The sequence below is a fragment of the Periplaneta americana genome, chromosome 16 (genome assembly GCF_040183065.1).
Source record: "Periplaneta americana isolate PAMFEO1 chromosome 16, P.americana_PAMFEO1_priV1, whole genome shotgun sequence".
Classification (NCBI taxonomy): Eukaryota; Metazoa; Arthropoda; class Insecta; order Blattodea; family Blattidae; genus Periplaneta; species Periplaneta americana.
The window spans coordinates 180,823,438-180,845,593 of NC_091132.1; the positions used below are offsets into that span (position 1 = coordinate 180,823,438).

At 35.2% G+C, this 22,156-nt stretch overlaps 2 protein-coding genes across 2 annotated transcripts in view; both read left to right on the forward strand.

The window, feature by feature from the left end:
* The first annotated feature begins 19 nt into the window (after positions 1-19).
* Positions 20-10,808, forward strand: LOC138690936 (uncharacterized). The gene is made up of 5 exons (XM_069812509.1): positions 20-78; positions 762-902; positions 2,711-2,848; positions 3,852-3,925; positions 10,192-10,808. Exons 1-5 carry the CDS (start codon positions 40-42, stop codon positions 10,229-10,231), a joined length of 432 nt encoding a protein of 143 aa, XP_069668610.1. The 5' UTR covers positions 20-39; the 3' UTR covers positions 10,232-10,808.
* A 6,491-nt stretch (positions 10,809-17,299) lies between these two features.
* Positions 17,300-22,156, forward strand: part of LOC138692154 (zinc finger protein 493-like) — a 190,383-nt gene continuing 185,526 nt past the window's right edge. The window contains exons 1-2 of the mRNA XM_069815187.1: positions 17,300-17,832; positions 18,764-18,901. Coding sequence (XP_069671288.1) covers positions 17,719-17,832; positions 18,764-18,901 — 252 coding nt within the window. The 5' untranslated portion in view covers positions 17,300-17,718. The remainder of the gene's footprint in view (positions 17,833-18,763; positions 18,902-22,156) is intronic.

Genomic DNA, 22,156 nt, shown 5'->3' on the forward strand with positions numbered 1-22,156 from the left:
CCACATATTTGGCCATACTTTTTTTAATCATCGCATGGAATGGATTACAAAATAGAAGAGAATGAGGCTTCATCAGAGGTAAATAGAAAAAGTTTACTGTGTACCTTGTTTGTATGTTTATCGAACAGTGGAGAAAAGCATACATTTCACACTTTATAATCAATTGAATAAATGCCTTCTGTTGCTGTGTTTTATATGGCGTCATGTATTGATCTGGCTTTATGAAGTGTGCGTTGATTCTTCTCTCATGGGAAGAACTTTTCACACGAAGTTCAGCTAGTGTCTCTGACCGCTGTTCACCCTGCATCATGATCGAGTATTACAGAGCTACAATAATTATTAACTTAATCCGCCCCAAAACCGTATGGAACTGCGATTCTGTTTGATACGTCCGTTTGAAACTTAGTTGAACATAGGATATCATGTGAGAGAGATTTTGTTTGGCGTTATTATTTCTAAGACAATTGTATTCAGGCCAGGTGCTTTCTGATGTCCCACAACAGTCATATTTTCTAACGCACTTGATCAAAATTTATGGAGTACATGCTACCACTTATTGACAAGTAAAACGTTAACTTTAATTAAATTTGTGGAAAGGCTTAAAACAACATTGATTTGAAATCTGCTTCTGTTACTGACGTGTACATTATGATTCACATTAGCAATGACTGTCATGCACAACCAGATTGGCGGCTGTTACTGATCAAGTAATCTTTAAAAATAACTAATAAAATTATTCACGATGTTTTTCTGTCCTGTAGGAAGGGAATTTATCGCATCTGCAAGTGACGGACATGAAGATAGAATGCGTGGACGAGAGTTACGATATCACATCAGAGATAAAGGTTGAAGACACCACACCAGTGCCTCTTGTCTTCCCTATGGTAAAAACTGAAGATGATGTAAGTGGTTCTCTATCAATATACGCATATATCAGTAATGCATTTGTAAGTATATCACACCTATTACCAGTCTAGAATTGTATTAACTCTTTGAAGTTTTCCATAACTTTCACAACTTAAACTCTAGGGATTCATTTTAAAATTCAAATAATAATATTAATAATAATAATAATAATAATAATAATAATAATAATAATTCTGAAATATTTATTTCTGCTATTGAAGCCAGAATTATCTCGAATACATGGAGACAATTGTGCGTAGGAACAGACTTCTTTTTAAGTTTACGGTTTTTTTTATTCTCTTGTTGCAGATGTAACAATTACTTTGATACACATTGACTAATGGGTTTAAACCATTGCCTGCTGGATCGCATCTTATGGGTGCTAACAATGCCTGCTCAATCAGCGTTTATGTGCGAGTAATGAAAAAAGTTATTTTGCCTCAAGGTGGCCACCGCTATTAACATTATCAGTACATGTAAACTACCCAAAATAATTATTGTTACGACGTCTTTAAGTATCAAAAGAGAGAAAGCGTTGGGGAAACGATTCCGCAGGCTGTTCGGATGCTTCATACCGTAAGGGTGCAACCTAACCATTTTTCCCCCCATTTCTACATATGCTAGTGGATTGTGGTGATTTTCTACTTTGCAGGTTGAATTTTCCTTTGCCTACTTCGTTTCCAATTTTAATACTGACAGATACTGCAAATGGTTGTGATTTTGTAACCGGTATGTTGGCAGCTGAGACAAATATCGGCAATATTTGTCGGTACTGAAGTGCCAAGCAGTTAAAATTGTACTAGATCTCTGAGCCGGTTACTGGATGGTAGCGAAATTTGAACATAGTAGTAATTAATTAATATCAGTTCTAATATTAATACATCATAGTTATTTTGTGTATTGCGTTGTGGTTATAATTCAAGACTATAGTCATGTAAGTTTTCGGAGTTAGTACTAATAATTTCATGTGGTCAAACAAAATAAATTTTTAGGTTATGTCTCGGGAGTAAAACCAATGAATTTCGTATTGCCACACAAAATAATTGTCATGTTGATCCCTTTCCCTGTATAGTTTTCTTATGAAAATATGTTACAAATTATTGAATTATTTCGAATAACCTTCCAACATAAAGTGCGGTAAGTAAGTAATTAGTTTAGTACATAAGATCGTGTGATATCTGGCAACAATTGGCATCACTGACATGACGGCAATATTTGCTGTTCAGGAACTGTTCTTATGTGACCGTCACTATAAACCAATTGTATTCAATTAGATTTAGAGTATAGCTGGACGGAAGAGAAGGCCTACTGGCCCTAGCTCTGTCATTGAAGCCACTCGTGTGGCTCAGTCGGCTAGGTGCTTGCCTGCCAATCCCGAGTTGCGCTCAGTCACGGGTTCGATTCACGCTTTTGGTTGATTCCCAGGTTGCGGATTTCCGAGTTTTTCCGGAACCATAATATGAATGTTACGTAATCTGTGCGAATCTTCGGCCTCATGTCGCCAAATACCATCTCTCAATCACCAATGTCATCGATGCTAAATTATCTAGTAGTTGTTGCAGCGTCGTTAAATACATCAAGTAAAAACTCTTAATTTATTGAAACTGCACTTCAAAAATGTTTTTGCATGGATTATATACATTTTGATATGAATCCTGACCCTATTCATCATAGTGTAAATTACGTGCTAGGTTGTGATCATGCTGAGGCATATGAACACATAGGGAACAGCTTATAACAGTATAGGTCGTGTTCTAACATCCTGTGATAAATTGTTCATTTAATATATCTCTCTGTACTGCAGGAACGGAATGTTGGGGATCAGTATTTGACTGGTATAAAGGAAGAATATGAGGACCAGACCCAAGATCTCACATCTGAGATAAAATTTGAAGATCATCCAGTGCCAATTTCATTCCCAGTTTTCAAACATGAACCTGAGGTAAGTGCAGAACAAGGAATGCACTGCGGTCCTCCAGTGTTTATCTTGTATTTTGTTTCTCTTCTCAACGTCTTTTGCAACATGTGGTTTTTTTTCCACTCATCGTATTAACGTTCCCCTGTATGTTGTCTCATAAATAATAAAATTTAGTCCACACCTGAAGAGTAACATTCAGCGCGTCTGGCCTCGAAACGAGGTGGCCCGGGTTCGAATCCCGGTATGGACAAGTTACCCGGTTGAGGTTTTTACCAGGGTTTTCCCTCAACCCAATAGAGCAAATGACCAGATGACCCGGGTTCGAATCCTGGTCGGGGCAAGTTGCTGTACCTGGTTGAGGTTTTTCCGGGATTTTCCCTCAACCCAATACGAACAAATCCTAGGTAACTTTCGGTGCTGGACCCCGGACTCATTTCACCGTCATTATCACCTTCATATCATTCAGACTTTAAATAACCTAGATGTTGATACAGCGTCGTAAAATAACCCAATAAAAAATAGAGCAAATGCTGGGTAACTTTTGGTGCTGGACTCCGGACTCATTTCACTGGCATTATCACCTTCATGTCATTCTGACGGTAAATAACCTGAGATGTTGATACGGCTTCGTAAAACAACCCAATAAAATAAAATTCATGTAAAATTGAAAATATTATGGTCAATATTTTAATGCATACAGATATACCCATTGATTTGTATTTTATTGTATTCTGATTTCTAACCAAAAATCTCGAAATTCCCCTCCAGTTTGGTAACAACAGATTATATGAGTGTGCTACAGCATTATAAACTACTGGTATAACGTTAGTGTGCCACACTTTGATAAACGCTGTTCTACAACGAAAAGCTTCCCCATAAAATATCTTCCCCAAGATTTGTCTTTTATTGGTTAAAATTCTACTAGGCCTCTTGCGACTTAAATGTAGTTGTGTGGCAACTAAAATCAATGCTCTTTTGTTAACGTAAATTGAGCTATCTTTTTGTTTTATTTGCTCTGTATTTGTAGGAAGTGCACAGTGACTTCAATGAGGGGCCAAGGGTGGAAGTGACGTCAGAGGACAAAGAGGTTTTCGCCGAAAGGTGAGTGTGGTGTACTAGTCTTCACGTAGAGAGTTCATTGTGTTTGACGTGTCTGTTAGCTTGACTGTCCAGAAGCAGCTTCAGAAGAACTGTCTGTCTGAGTCATCCAGAAATAATCAGTTATCACAATCACACTGCACTTCGCTTGATGTCTGGTTTCCATAAGTAGTGTTCAATCCTTTCTTCATATTCTTCATTAAAATTCAGTAAATTCTTTGTTATCCATTGCTATGTCGTCCATCCGCTTCATCGTCCGGCATTCACGTGATTTCATAGGCCATGCCTTACTGCATGACGGTACGGAAATTAGTTAAGTATCCCTCCATCGTCTGCATAAATGATATGAGTAAACATGATAAGAAAATATTTGTGGACATTTGAATAATACAGTAATTAAATCACCAATTACAATAGTTACAATCAGTATATTTTTTAATTTATGCCAATTAACATCAGGGGAAACTTATTTGCTCCTGATGCATTGTAGCAAGCTAATACAGTCACATGTTGTTTTTGGATTTTGAAACCAGACGCAGTTTTGTATGATGTATATTCTAAAGTTCTTTTCAGTAAACATTTGATATTTAAACCGGTTTCGTCACAATTGTATATCTGCTGGAAAGGTAATTCTAGTTTACTCACCAAATCTCGGAATGTAGTCTTATATTCTTCAGCTGCAACGGTATCAGCTGACATCCTCACTCCACTAATTGCAAGCAGACGAACGCCATACTTTTCCCTCCACATTGACAACCACCAATCACTAAGAGAGAAATTACCGCCTCCTTGTTTCTTATGCATATCAAGCGCATTCTCTTTCAGAATCGGACCAGATATTGGAGTACCTTTCCGTCTTTGTTCTTGAAACCATAGAAACAGTTCCTAATCGTATTTGAAAACACTAGGCTGTTCCAATGCACGGCGCTTGTCATTAGAGCTCGTGGATGCACAATATTCTTCCAATGCTGCCCGATTATGCTTCCAGTCATAAATTGTACTTCTTGGGATACCAGAAATAGTTTCCCCTTCATCCAGCCGCTTCAAAATATCCAATTTGTCTTTTAAAAAATAACTAAACTTCGAGCTTTTATCAGTAAATGTCTTAGAAAGTGTAGTGAACTTCTTCCACACACAACCTCTGATTTATTGAAAGCACGACGGGGTTGCAAATAGGTGGAGGATAAAAGTACATGGCGGGGAGGAAGAAGGCAGGTACTGTACTGTGAGTAGCCAATAATAATTACCTACCCTACTGTCTGCATGAGAGGGAAGTTACTGTAATTTAGATGCACAAGCTTACACTCATATTGCAGCCTAGGGAATTGAAACTCTTCAACTGAATTTCTACAGTTTCTTTATAATTGAAGTTTTTGTAATTCCTAAGGAAATTATGTACTGCCATATTGAGTTCATTCGAAGAGTTTTTCTCCGATCCGCTCGTCGCGTTTACGAAGCCATTATGTAATATTAATTTGCGTGTTATACTTATTTATTCTTTTATTTATCTGTTTGTTTGTTCGTTCGTTCCTGCATCCTGGTGCAGTTAAGGGTATCACCAGGTTCTGATTTCTTTCTGTATAGCCACGGTTTCCCCCTCCACTCCCTAGACCTAGTCCTTCTATCCCACTCACACAAGAAATTTGTTGGTGTTGTTATTAATGCAGAGTTCCTTGCAATAATGCTATTAGCTATCGTGGTGCTGTAAACGAAATGAGCATAGCAACGTATGATTTTCAAGTTACAAGATAGCTGCATGCTTCTCTGTAAAAGACTGCATATAACTGTATGTGTACCCAGCTCTCAGGCACAGTATTGTACTTGTAGTGACATCACAATCATATAAATGAAACAATTTATATTTTTATTACCTGAGATACGTCATTCACAATATTAATGAGCAGTTAGAGCTCTTATGAATTTAGAAATATTCAACAAATTAAAGACATGATGTAAGATACAGACATTATTTAAAAATGGAAATATGTGTGATATAAAATTGAAGCATTGAGCTGAATAACGGTCTATGTTACAATTTAAAAAAATTGAGTTTTTAATGGAATAATGCTCAGTATAGACTTACACAGCTGACGCAAACATTATTTATCAATATCTGTATCACACGCGCTTCTACACGAGTTACAACCACGAATGTCTTGGTTGGGACAACGGTCTATGTCACTAGTCACTTCTAGCGTATCCAGTTGTTTACAACATATCGGCAGTTATCGCACGGGAGTTTATTCTCTTTACGAATACTGGGTACTTGAACTCTGTGTGTCAGGTTTCGATTGATCTATTACGTAAGATGGACGACTGGAAGACAATGATGATTTCTACGGTAGATATTGACCAGCTAAATAAATCTAAACAAAGATAAAGTATCCAGACAAATTAATATTAGTAAGTGGAAAGATGTGTCACCAAAATGGACCTGGTGGGCGTAGTTGGTACAGCACTGGTTGCGGGTTCGATCCCGGGCCAGGTCGATGGCATTTAACCCATTAATGCCCAGCATATGATTAAAAATACGGGGTGAAGAACATTTTTTCATTAATTTCCCTTTGACTTCTAGTTAACAATTTTTTTCGTGTAGGCAGTACATGGATGTGGTTTAAGATTCAGGCATTGTTGAATGCTCTGTGATCGTTCCTCTTGTTGGTATGAGGTTTCTAGTTTGGATCTTAAAGAAAAGAAAACATTGATTGGAATAAAGGTAATTATTTTCAATATAAACTATATCATGAATTATGAAACTATTTGTAATATTACTTGTTAGGTATTCGTGAATAATTCAGGCCATTTGGTGTACATGTATCTTTGTATAGAAGCATAGCAAATTCAGTTTCTAAATATGGTATGATATATCATACGCTGAGCAGTAACGATATCATTTTCTGTATATTCTGTTAGAAGAATTCTCCTTGGAGCATATGTGAAATGGACGGAAAAAAACTTACAAACTATAAGCCTAGAGCAGAGGTGGTCAAAAGTGGAGTTTCAACTCTAACCCCCTGGAAAGAGGTCAAAGGGGTATACTACGGAATACTGACGTATTATCTCTTCCGCGCAGGGTGAGTGAGTAGGCTACTTGAGACAGTGGTGGCATTTAGCTTACTGTTGTTTATTACACAAACTGAAACTGTGAAATATTCCGTAATGAAAGATTATCCATATATTATAAGATCTATGGAAGACATGTATCAATACCTCGGCATTTTGCTTTTGTCTGGATTTCTCTCATTGCCTTCGCAAAGAATGTACTGGGAGATTCGTCCTGATAGCCATAACATTCTAGTTGCAAACTGTATCACCAGAAACAAATTTGAAACAGTTCATCATTTCATTCATTTCAATCACAATAACATAGTTGACAAGAATGATGAAATATACAAACTTAGGCCACTCTTCAATCGTCGAAATGAAATGTTCCGGAACATGGTTGACATTGATCCAAATTCATATTCAGTTGATGAAGCAATGAAACCATATTTTTGTCATCACAGCATCAAGCAATTCATACGATGAAAAATAATCAGATTTGGGTATAAACCTTCGTGCTTGACGATGCCTGCAGGGTACCTTATAAAGTTCGAACCGTATACAGGGAGAGTCGAACGAGCACCAGGGATGACTCTAGGAAATGCTATTACATAGATGCTTTGTGTTGGATTGCTACCTGATGACAGTAAACTGTTTATAGATAATTATTTCACTTCCTTTGGGTTATTGTAAAAATTTTCAGCAGTAAATATCACGTGCTTTGGAATTATAACAGCTGATGGAATTGAAAAGGCACCTCCAAAGAATCTGAAAAGAAATCCGTTAGAGGTACTTGCCATGCCATCAAAGACACATCAAGTAATTTGACGATGGAATGACAATGTTCAGGTCACTATAGCAATAAATGCAGCAACACTAGATGTAGTTTCTTTAGGCTCATGCTCACGGTGGAGAACTAAGGATAAGAGGAAAAACATTGTTCAACAACCGAAAGTTATAAAAATGTATAATGCGTGTATGGGTGGTGTGGATATGTTTGGCAAATTGAGAGGACTCTATCGCCTTCGACTATGGTCCAAGAAATGGTACTGGCCTCTTATCAGATTTTATGTCAATGGATCAGTAGTCAACTTGTTGATGCTGTACAGACAATATCAGAAGGCAATATCTTTGCTGGAATTCACAAGACAAATTGTAAAGTCATTGCTTGCAACACCACTAATGGGCATTTCTAAGACTGTAACACCTAAAGGGAGAAACCAAGTTCTCAATGAAATACGTTATTATAGACTTGACCACCTAGTTGTCTGGTAAAGCACTCGGCGCAGATGAGCTTACCGTGGGAAATGTGCTAAATTTCGTTGCATCAAATGTAATGTTGATCATTTTGATACTTTTCTTTTAAAATATCATATAAAATGAAGGAAACCGAAAAAAAAATGTTGTTGAAATATCTAAAATAATAATTAAAGTGATTAGACAAGGATATATTGTTCAAATATTAGTTCAAAATTCCTTTCTTACATTGTAGGGGCCTAATAAGTATTTGTATGAAGCTGATACTGTAACTGCCCAGCGTATGTTATATCATACAGGTCATATCTACCATACCGGAAGAGAAAAAATTGTAATTTCTGTGTATTTGTACTCAGTAAGGTATAACAATTATAATATTATATAATTATATGATTATGAATTCCCTTTTTTATCTGGGCATTAATGGGTTAAAGTGCTTAAATGCAACAGGCTCATGTCCGTAGGATTACTGGCATGTAAAAGAACTCCTGTGGGATACTGTCGACGCTGATATAACCTCGGCAGATGCGAGCGTCGTTAAATAGAACAATTTTTTTGTTGTGTGACATAAAAGTCTCTGAGACATAGTGGTGTTGAGTATACAAGGAAGACAAAGTCGCAAGATACTGGGAAAGATCCCCAAACTAATGGAATATCCTCTCTGTTATTTTGCAGTATTTTATAACTTGTATTTTAATTTACATTTTACCTAGTGTTGGTCCCGCCATCTGTTGGGATGGATACTGAATATTCGGGGCAGGGATGCAAACTCCATCTCCTAACAATTTCTCAACTGTCGTATTTAATTTTCTTTTTTCTTATTGTTACAACTTTCATTAATTTAATGGTGTCTCTACAGTGCAATACTGCAGTTATTTTCTAGTATCACTGCTATTATTTGATCAATATTGTATGTTTATTCATAATATGACATTGAGTGTAACTTTAGTAAACTACATGTTGTTAATTCATATTAATATATAACATTTAAAAATAAATGTCATAATCGAATTGTTCATACTTTAACCTTTTTATTGATTTAGTATATTTCGTAATATTGTGATTGTATAAAACTGTTTATTGTCTGTATTCCCCAGTACCATTGTTGTGGAGTTAAATCTATTGTTAAACTTCTGCGATGTGTAATATGTCATTCAGTAACATACATTCGTGTACCTTGCTAGTGTACAAAACATACTTATGGAATAACAATCTATGTTCCCGTTGAATAGTAAATTTATGAGCGGAATTACGACGTAACATATGTGTTACTCTTGCACAGTTAGCACATTGTAACATAGACCATTATTTGGCCCAACGTTTCAGTTATGATTTTATGACTATTTTTTTATAAATTAGCAGTACATCACGTTCAATCATATATCATATTCTTCTAGGCCAAAATAGTATGTATTGTAGTTTAATTATATCATGACGAAACACTGGAAGAAAGACCAATATAGTGGTACGTAAATACATGCACAAACAGAACCAAAGAAAATGAGTTATTTCCTAAGCTTTTAATTTATTAATTATCTGTTGCAAATGCAATGTGTACTTACGATGTTGAAACACATTTTCCTTTATTACAAGAGTTCATTCTTCATACTTGAAGCACTTGCTGCAGAAGCTTCAAATTTAACAATTATTTTTAGGTATAACATTCTCTATACCAGGTAATATTACGTTAGCAGCTGCAGTTCTTAAAACTTAACATTATTTATTATCTGTCAGTCGACTTTTAAGTTAAGATATGTTAAGTTTCATGGAAGGGAAGAACTGATTACAACTATACGTACTATCGAACATTGATATTATTTTCAAAACTATTTCTTACATTATTATTTAAAATAGGAAGTAAAAATTGAAGTAATTGAGGATATTGTGATGAAGCCTTCAATGCACTTCATTCTTTAACTTGAGGTCGAATAATGCATTGCATTAAATTTGTTCTTCCCTATGACGTCTAGCATAAGACTGCAAGTAGGAGAAGGATATCAGGGGTGGTAAGGTTTGAACACGTGGTGTCCTGGAACGAAATTGAAGAACAGCACGTAAGAGAACTTGATGGCGTCGCTGGTTTAGAGGAAAGTGCTAGACGTCGCTACAAATGATTCTGATATACTCCTTCCTGAAAAATACACATGGGACAAAAAGGTGAAGAAATAGTTCCAATTTACTTCATGTGTTTGTAGGTGGCAGTCTTGTTAGTACTACTCAACATATAAAAATGAATAGAATTGTTACTAGTTAAACTTTCGCAAGACAATAAATACCAAGTTAAATATAATACCAATCAGATTTTCTCATGATGACGCTTACTGCGAAATGGAATCACCAATGTTCCACTGCAGTTTTCTCTAATTTTAAAGTGCCAAAATTAAAAACTATAGAGATTTTAGACATCACAAGATTAAAAGATAGAAAAAGTTATAGGACATGTGTGATTTCGAATTTCGAAACAATCGAATAAAATAGCGTGCTCGAGTTGAAAAAGAATAAGGCAAATTCAGGTGACTGTGGACAGAGAGGCTCATTAAAAATGAAAGCTAACTGAGAGTTGACTAACGTGGTGTAATCCTTATGATATTTTTTGTACTGATGAAGTCCAGTTTTGATACTTGCACCATTACTCATAAATTAAATATGAGCATGTATGTCTAATCGTAATGTACCTCCTCATGAAATAGGGTTGTTATGATTCGACTATTCAATAATAGATTGTATACTTGTCACTATTTTATAGACTGATAGTATATTTACTTCAGGATTGCAGCTAGGAATGAGAGGATTGTACCCACAAAATTGGCAATTGAAGAGATCGAGATTCCTAGGAAGTCGGGTTCCTCGGGAAAACCTGTGCGGACTCGCGAAGATGAGAAGCATTTGGGATTACGATTGTCTAAAATATGCGCGTCGACTGCAAAAAATATGAGCAGTCATTCTTCTATGGACGTAAGCAGGAAACCTTTCAAATGCGAAGTTTCTGCTATGTCTTTGTCAAACTCGAAAAGTTTAAAAACTCATGAAAGTCTGGACACCGGGGAAAAGTGTTTCAAGTGTGATTTTTGTGGCAAGTGTTTCTTGCTGCCAGGTGGTTTAAAAAAACATAAATTCGTGCATACTGGCGAGAAGCCTTTCAATTGTAAATTTTGTGGTAAGTGCTTTTCACTGAACACTAATTTAAAAACTCATGAATGCCTGCACACCGGCGAAAAACCTTTCAAGTGTAATGTTTGTGGTACGAGTTACTCTGCTTTGAGTACCTTAAGAGGGCATGAACGTCTGCACACAGGCGACAAACCTTTTAAATGTGATGTTTGTGGTAAGTGTTTCTCGCGTTCGTATGGCCTAAAAAGCTATGAACGTGTGCACTCTGGCGAGAAACATTTTAAATATGATATTTGTGGTCAGTCTTTCAGGGAATCTGGTACCTTAAAAGCCCATCAACGACTGCACTCGGGCGTGAAACCTTTCAAATGTGATGTTTGTGGTAAGTGTTTCACGCAGTTGTCTAGCCTTAAAATTCATGAACGTGTACACTCTTTCCAGAAACCTTTCAAGTGTGATGTTTGTGGTAAGAGTTTCACTTCTTCGAGTGGCCTTAAACGCCATGAACTTGTTCACTCTGGAGAGAAACCTTACAAATGTAATGTTTGTGGTAAGTCTTACTCGCAATCGTGTCACTTAAAAGTCCATCAACGTTTGCACTCTGCGGAGAGACCTTTCAAATGCGATGTTTGTGGTAAGTCTTTGTCGCGGTTCGATAGCCTAAAAGCCTTCACTGGCGACAAGCCCTTCAGGCGCGATGTTTGTGGTAAGTGTTACTCGTATTCGGGTCTCCCATGAACCTGTGCACTCTAGGATGAAACCTTTCAAATGTGATTTTTGTAGTAAGTGTTACTCGCTGTGGGGTGAACTATAAGCCCTTAAACGCGTGCATACGGGTGTTACACATTTCATATGTGATATTTGTGGTAAATGTATCTATATCTCAAATATCCTAAAACGACACCTGCGTAGGCACATAGGCGAGAAACTTTTCAAATGTGTTATTTGTGGATAAGGTCGGGTCGTCTTATGATTCTTTTTTTTTTCTTTTTTGGAAAATTATTTTAAATATGTTTTCAAATATACTGATGAAATGGTTTGGTATTGCGATTTTTTGTGGAATGTGTCTTTTTTCTGTCTTGAAGGATAAAACTTACATCCACAATTAACCAGGAAGGAAAACGACAACGAGAACAGAAATACTGTTAAAATACATTGTGCAAAGAACGTGAAAGTTTATTTGCTCTTCTCATACAGCTTTTTCCTCGTCGTATATTTTTCAGGAAGGGCGCATGTTCATCCATCGTGTCTAACTAACTCAGAAATTGAGTACAATCACTTTCAGTATTATGCTGCATGTGTCTAACCAGATTACTACTAGATTTGACTTCGTAAGAAATTCTGTGTAAACATTTTGTATTAGTTTAACCTGTGTTTGAAAAACTCTTTTCAAAACATGGGAGGACTGATAATATGAGGAATAAGAATAAAGATCACGTGTTTTGCTGATGATATGGCGTTCTTATCAGAAGAGGAGATGATACTAAGGGATGTCAGCGTATAGTTAATTATACAGTATGGACATTTCGCGTCGATACTTTGATGTAGTATGACTGATTTCAATGATCTTCAAACAAATTTGAGCGTGAGATTCTCTTTTCTTCCTGGATTTGTCACTGACATCGCACCAGCCAGCATTCCACACAGCAGTAATATAACACATACTATTAACACATCTAGGTACATTATGCACTGAAATAAAGTAAATTGGACCGATGAAATAATAAATCCGTCATTAACTCTAATATTTAGACACTAGAGTTCCTTTACAATGAGATTTGAGACGTTGACCCCAACAACAATTAAAATATGTTATGATTTGTTGGTACTGAAAATGGAAGAATACAACTCCTGTAAGAATTTAAACCATATATCTATATTATATTGTATACAAATATTTAATGAATTTGATACATAATTTTTTTAAGTATTATGTTATTTTATAATATAATTTATTATATATAAAATATAACAAATTATTATTACAACTAATTTGTCACTGAGAACTAAGGAAAAGCTGTTAACTTGAATTTATTTGAAGCAAAGCGTTACTGGATTATGCTGTGAGGTAGGCGATGATATTTGGATCCTGTGTCTCAACTCTATTCTCAATTATTATCTTAGCATGTGCTCGATTACACTAACCTCTAGCGCTTGAAAGGGGAACTAAACACCGGCGCACAGAGAAACAACACACAGGAAAATTCGCTCAGTGTCCATTCTTTATAATCCCTATTCGCTGGGGATATGCTACTGGAACTAAATGACAGCTCTGAGCAGTAGTATGGGAGGAGTATAAATTCAAATAAGACGAGGGCCATTGTCATAGAAACAAAAATTTTGAATTTAAAATTGCGAATTCTAAATGAGGCAGTAGAGCATGTGGACATCTTCAAATACTTGGGGTGTACTGTAGGCATTAACATGACTAGCCTTCAGGAATTCAAATTGAGTAAAGCAACTGTCAAGGAATCTCTTAATAGAAAAACAGAGCATCTTTTGTGGAGCTCAGGAAAATGAACTAAGGATGAGACTAGTGAAGTGCTTTGTATGCAATTTGGCATTGTATTGGGCAGAAACATGGGAGAAGAGTCCATGATCACAAGCACAGAGGCGAGAAACATCTCAAATGCGATGTTCAGCTTGAGTGAGTCTGTGAGTCCATTAGACGTAAAAGCCATCAACTCTTACGCACAGCCGAGAAACCTTCCAAATGTGACGGTCGTCATTTGTGTTTCACTAGTAGTTGTCGTTCATTCATTCATTTATTTTATTCCATAGATCTTACATGAGCAATGAAGGTTTAAGATGTTGAACATGTCAACATTTTACAATATTACAATCACAATTTTTACAAATTTTTATAGTTTTACAATTTAGTAATTTTCTACAATTTTTACAATTTTGTACAATTTTTTTTACATTTTTTTTACATTTTGGCGAGATGTAGTGAGATGAGATGAGGTCCGAGGATTCGCCAAAATATTACCCGGCATTTGCCTTTTCGGTGGGGGAAACCTCGGAAAAACCCAACCAGGTAATCAAATCAAAGGGGGTAATCAAATCAAAGGGGGTAATCAAATCAAAGGGGTTGATGCCAAGGACTCGCCATAGACCATCCAGGAGTTTAAGTATTCATGTACTAAAATCTATTGGTAATAACCTTTACTAAAACTATTTTTGTGGTACATTTTTTCCGCAGTCGAGTAGCCTTAAAAGCCAGTAACAGTTATAGGCGACAAGCCTTTCAAGTCTGATATCTCTGAAATTTGTTTCTTTTGGTACACTATTTGGAATATGTTTTCAAATATATTGACGAAAAGATTTGGTAATGCGATGTTTGTGGAATGTATTTTTCTGTCCTGTAAGATAAAAGTGTCAAGTGCACAATAAACCGGGAAGGAAAACTACAACGAGAACTCAAATGCTGTTAAAATACATTGAAATTTGAGCGTTCGCAATTAATGAGAAACTGAAAGGTGTTTAACTCTTTTGTCATAAATCTATTTTCTCGTCGTATATTCAATCCACACCACCGGATCGAATCCTCTCTCATCCAGTGGGTTTCCCTTTGTGGCCTGACTCCAAGTTCGACATATATGTTGACACATATATATATATATATATATATATATATATATATATATATATATATATATATATATATATATTCAACTAGCACTATACTAGGGACGCACTCAATTGAGTGGTTTTGTGGTCAGGATTCTACAGTAATGGACGAAGTATCTATGTAAAGATTACTTTTTTTTATCAAAACATATATTCTGTAGTAGAAAAATAAAACTTTACGTAGATTCTTCGTCCAACAGAGCATATTACTGTGGAATCCCGACCATCAAGTCACTTAGTTGAATGCGTTCCTTGCATAATGGCAATTGACTTAATTTAAATGTCAACATATATGTCGAAATTGGAGTCATGCCACAAAGTGAAAAACACTAGTGTAGGGTGATTTGATCCGGTGTTGTGGATTGAGCTTCGGCGTAGCTCAGTGGTTAAGCACTTGGTACTTTGAACAATGGAACCGGGTTCGATCCTGGGCGCCGGAACGAATTTTTGTTGTCTAATATCCATCGACTCATAGAGCTTATCATCGTCCCGACTGGAACTCTATTCATTGGTGAAATTTTTTTCATCTGTGATGACGATTCATGCCATACTTCTGCAGAAGTTATCCTGAATTCAAAGAGTTTTCATAATTTCGAACGGAACAGTTTCTCAGAATTAGTTTAATTGATCTGGCATGAATAATTTTTAAACAATTTAAACGTTAGAGTAATACTGTTTCATTCAAATCTTATAGTCTCTAATTAACTGTGACATAAGTGATGAATATATATATATATATATATATATATATATATATATATATATATATATATATATATATACACACACACACACACACATATATTGATATATATATATATATATATATATATATATATATATATATATATATATATATATATATATATATATATTGATTTATTAGTGGTAATTATATGAAGCGAATTTTATCACTGGTGCGAGAAACTTCTGACCTTTATTTTTTGCAAATATAAACATATAAAAGTTGTGCTCTGTTTGTGAACATTTTGAAGGTTCTTCTGTTTGATCTTCAAAACTAGACCTTCTTGGTTAAGAAGCAGTCATATTTAAAAATTGGATTTATATATTGTGTAATGATTTATCATAAAAGCATTTCGTTACCATTAGCGGTGGGACATAAAAAATTTTTAAGCATTTCTGTTTGTTATTTATTTTATCGCGAAATCAGGACGTAATTTTCAAATCTTACACTTTCAAATAAGTTCCACAAAGGTTGCAGATTGAAAATAGCATGCCACGAATGCTGAAAATAGGTACTTTAGGTATATTAATGCCGAAACTATCAGCATGAACAACAAAAAGTTTGATGAATATTACCGTTAATGTTGCTTAATCAACTGTCCGAAGACAGGTCTAAACCTCAAGTATTATAAAAAGACACCACTTATGAGGCAACTACGTCAGGAGACAATGGGGCAGGGTAGCCAGTTCCTTTCCCCCTCCATTGTGTACACTGCCGATTAGTTACATATAATTCTAATCAGTCTTCAGATGAATGCAAACAATTGTCCTTCCTCTGAACATATCGTCAAGTGAGATGTACTGCCTGATAATAGATGTATATATCAGCCAGAACCACAATCAAAGGAAAATATAAGAATGACAGTCTATAATTAAACACTATTTAGACATTGAGAGAATTGTACATATTTTATATAATTATTCTGCATCCCGCTACAACATGCCAATTTCACAAATATAATAACAGGTTTTAAAGAAAGTCTACTATATTCCAGCTAACATTGGCCTGTAATATGTATGATAGCTGAGCTCAAGAAACAGACTAACTATCTTAACATCTCCTTGAAAAGCATGTGTCTCGTATTTTCTTCAGTATTTTAGATTCTGATAGGATCTTTATTATTACTTTATAATGTTCCGTTGATCTTTCGATATCTTCATTCACACACACACACTATTTTCCACTTTTCTTTATATATTTCACAACCACCTGAGAATGTTAAAAAAAAAAAAAAATTTCTTCCGATATTCCTGTTCGAATGATACTTGTAAATGCACACATTGTGTGGCATTTAAGCATTTAATTTAATATTGGGAGGAGGGGGCATGAGTTTAAAAAATTTGTGGATTTTACGTTAATTTCAGGGTATTCCTGTATAAAAAGTTCATCATTATCCCTGGTTTCTGGTAAGTGACATCATCTCATCCTAATTAGTAATAGGAAGAAGAGTAAAGAGCAAAAGATTTGCTCATGCTATGACGTTGTTACCAGAAGAGGAAAAGATACTATAGGATATGCATGAGAGAGTCCACACCTTTGGAGTAACGGACAGAAATGACCCCGGACTCATTTCACCGGGATTATCACCTTCATATCATTCAGACGCTAAATAACGTAGATGTTGGTACAGCGTCGTAAAATAACCCTATCGGTATGGATAAAAAGAGACTGAATCTTGGACCTTAAATATTTACAAAGAGGAATAAAACTTGAATTTACAGCCATTCAGAACCTCGATAGTCTGTCTGAACATGTCCGTCTGAAAAAAACTTCGTTAAGGATCTAGTCAGCCCTGACCACCTTGTATCGTAACGATCGAGAAACAATATTATAACTCATTGGTAACGATGAATACGTGCAACAATTAAACGACTGTTAAATGTAAGCCTACGCAAAGATGTCTTATATGTCTGAACAACAATTAAACGACTGTTATACGTAAGCCTACGCAAAGATGTCTTATTACTCTGAACAGCAATTAAACGAGTGTTATACGTAAGCCTACGCAAAGATGTCTTATTACTCTGAAGAATATGTGGACCAGGGACATGCTCTTACAAATGAGGTGAAAATTGATGAAGATCCGATGCCAATTTCGTTCCCCATGGTGAAACGTGAACCAGAGGTGAGGGGAGCACAAGAAATACACTCTGTGTTCTTCCAGTGCTTATTTTGTATTTTTGGTTATCTATCTCTTTATAATATTACTTTCAGTGCTTGTTAGTGTGTGATAGAGATAGAAGAAATTTGATGACAATATATTTTTTATTTGTCATATTGTAGCAAAGCCTAATGTTGAACTGTTATTTAGTTTTATATTTCAAATTTAAAAAGAAGTTACAGGTTATACCTTATTCTTAATCGTTGCTAAGCTACACATTCCCGCAGTGTAGAGTTTTTATATTATCCTTAAGGACACGAATTCATTTTTTCCTCTTTGTTTGTCTAAGTCTCAAAATCATTTTTCGGTTTCAATTGATAAGCCAAGCATAGAAAATGGGGATAGGGATGTTAGAGTCAGTAAGGTAGCGATGTTTGGGAATATTTTCTTTTGTGCAGTAGTTCAATGAACCAAAAGCAAGTAGTGGTGGTTTTTCAATAGCTTCCCTTCATACAAAAGGGAATTATAGCCTTCGAGTGTAGTCAAACAAAAAATATTATGTGCTGACACCAGAACACTCCAGAGTCTTATTGTTTTTTTACACAACAATGCAAATATTGTTGTTAATCTAAACAATGTTGAAACTGCTACAATATAATGCACAGTAGTAGCCTATATTATATGCAGTAATATCCAAAATATTAAAAAAACTTATGCACAGTTAACTTTGCGTATTCATCGTCACAGACAGTGACATCTATAACGTGTTTTTTTCATCAAAATATCCATGTGCATATATAAATCCTGGGCTTATTCATCATAATGTAAAGCACAAGCTGCGAGTTATAATTATTCTGTGCCATACCGTCATATACAGAACAACTTGCAAAGTTAAATGTCATCTTCTAACACCCTGTAATGAATTGCTCTTTTAAGACATCTGTTTTAACTGCAGGAACGAAATTTCTTGGATCATCACGTGACTGGCATAAAAGAGGAATATGAGGACCAGAGCTCTGATCTCTTATCAGAGATAAAATGTGAGAAAGATCCCGTGCCAATTTCGTTCCCTATGGTGAAACTTGAACAAGAGGTGAGTGCAGCACAAGGAATGCACTGTGTTCTACTTCCGGTGTTTATCTTTATTTTGATTGTTACAGATACTACCTCTTTAGAACAGTATTTGCAGTGCATTTTACTTTATGATAGAGACAGAAAAACACTTATCACTATTTAGTGTTACAAGATAAGTCATATTGTAGGGAGCTAATTCTGGAGTGTTATCTCGGTTTATTTTAGATATGAAAACGGAATTGCTGGTATGCATATTCTTAATCGTTTCCAAGCCACACATTCCCCCCAGTGCATTTGAGGACAATGCTTCTTTTTGTCGTATCTGTGTCTTTGTGCAAAATTCTTAATACATTTTATCGTTTACAAATATTAGATTTTGTTTTAGATGTATGTACATACATAATCTCGTGATTTCATTTTTTCACCTTTTGTTTATAAGTATTTACGTATTTGCAATGTATCTTATGTAGAATATTATCTCACGCATAGAGAGAAGATGTATTGTAAATTTTTTTTTACGACTTATAATTGATTTTGAGTGGATTGCAGAATAGGTTCTAAATTTTGCAAAATGTTCTGATATATACATGCAGATACAGCATACATGATACTGTTGTATATTTTATTTACTCTTAATCTGTCAGTGAATTGCATTTAATTTTAGTACAGGTAGAGAAACGTAAAATTAGAAACTTTATTTTGCCATTTTTAAATTACTAGAACTAAACATTGTATTTGAATTTCCTTTACTTCTTATGACTAGACTATAACTTAGTTGAAATTCTCTGGAAATTTATGTAGTTTACAAAATTGTTCAAGGAATTTTCTAACCAATTTTTTTCTCAACGATATAATATTCAGTATTGTCATAGCAAAGGGATCTTTGTGTACTGGTGCTTTTGTATAATTGTATACTTAATGATTTTGCCTGGCAGAATTTATGGAGCAAACTGGAAGAAAATGTAATGAGCATAGTAGTACTATAGAAAGCGAACTCAACTCATTATATACCTGGTAATGTAAAAATTCGAAGTCATGCCATGACTTGGTATTAGACATTGTCAGAAAAATGGGGATTGTACCACTTTCGTTTAAAAGTGTGGAGTTACAATTAACATGTCTGATCGTGAGACTAGCAAATCGGTGTCCAGATACAGGTTGGGACAAGTTACTTGTTTGAAGTTTTTTCAGGTATTACCCCTTAACCCATTGAGAGAAAATGCTGGTTAACTTTCGGCACTAACCGTAGACACATTTCGCTGGCATTATCACCTTCACTTCACTGAGACGCTGGATAACCATTGCAGTTGTTAAATTGTTGTAAACCACTTACAAAATCCACCAAATTCGTGACTAGAATTTATTGAATTATTCGTTCATAGAACATTTCTTCTATTATAAGTGGTTAAATAGTTACTCTATAACAGCCATTATCTACCAGCCTGGCTGTGCATACTCAAGTGATCCATTGGTGTGCGACAGAATCTCAAATATGGCACAAGTCAACATTCAGTGAACAAAGTGTGGGTGTGCAAGCAACAGAGAAGAGAATGACAGATGCGCATCTAGGATAGCCAGATTAGTGAAGTGCCAACCTTAAAACCTATCGTATATCGCTTGTTTTTATAAACAGAAATGTTTCCTGGATTCGATATCTTATCAAAACATGTAATAATATTGTATCTTTTCGTATCTTCTAAATATGAAGTTAAGAAAACATTCATAATACGGTATGTTTGGCACTGAAATTGTATTGGAATAATTTTCTCTCATTAAATTTTGCATTTCTATCATAAACTTAAAAAAAAAAAAAAACATAAAAATAAAAAAAGCTGTGTTAGTTCAGTTTGTGAATAATATGTATTTTGATTCTGTTCTCAACATCTTTTGCGCCTTTCCACCATTCAGAATATTATCATTCCTCCTTATGTTGACTAAAAATAAGTCATATATAATTTAAAGTATTTTATTTTATATATTAATGCATATACATTTATGTCATTCATTTGCATTTTATACCACTCGTCCCCTTCTAAAACCGTGAAAATTCCCCTCCTGGTTGAAGAAAACAGCTGACTGCGCTACAGGATTTTAAATTACATTCTTTCTGTGTCACATGTTAAAAAAGGTTCAAAGCCGCAGATCTACAAGGAAAAGAATTGCCCCACGAAATATCTGCCTCAAGAATTGTCCTCTATTTGCTAAAATTCTACTAGGCCTAATACAATTTAAATGCAGTTCTGTGGCATCTAAATTCTGTGCGCTTTTCTTAATGTAAATTGTGCTATCTTTTTTTTTTTATTTGCTCTGTATTAGGAAGAGCAGACTGACTCGGACGCAGTGAATGAGGACCCAAGAGTGGAAGTAACAGCAGAGGACAACGAGGTTTTGACGGAAAGGTGAGTGTGGTGTGCGAGTCTTCACATAGAGTTCATTGTGTTTGAAGTGTCTGTTAGCTTGACTGTTTAGAAGCAGCTTCAGAAGAACTGTCTGTCTGAATCATCCAGCAATAATCAGTCATCACATTCACACAGCACTTCCCTTGGTATCTGTTTGCCATAATGTACTGTTAAAACCTGTCTTCATGTTCTTCACTAAAAATGCGTAGATTATCAGGAAAGTAATATAGATGGATATGCAAGTAGTGGACCTTTACACTCATATACCAGCCCAGGGTATTGATGCCCTCCTACTTAATATCTGCAGTTTGTTTTCCATTGAAGCTTTTATATTTCCCTAGAAAATTATGTATTACAGTCTATTTTGAGTCCATTCCAAGCATTCTTCTGCAAAGAATTAATCACGGTTGCAAAGTCACTGTGTGGCATTAATTTGCCTGTTTTATTTAATTATTTATTTATTTATCCATTTACTCATTGATTGAGTGATTGAAATATTTACTTATTTATTTATTTACTTAAGTTCCGTCACTTACATACTTTTTGTTCTAAGCCCCTCTTTTAACTTCTGAGATTACTTCATAAAAACACACAAAATATTCTCTGTATATTAATATTGATAAACGTCAAGGCCGCCTTATATAGACAGAGTCATTTGTTTTGATTTCATTGTAGCCATCGTCGTCACTCCTATCAAAATTTTGCCTGCGATAAAACTTATAGGAAATCATTTTTAAAGAAACTTTTCTTATGCAAATTTTTCACAAAAATCAATTTTAAGCGAGATATTTGGGTTTATTTAATTCAGGTCCCCTAATAAACCCCCCTTTCAAATGAAGTATTTTGAATACCATATAGCCTAATATCTAAGATAC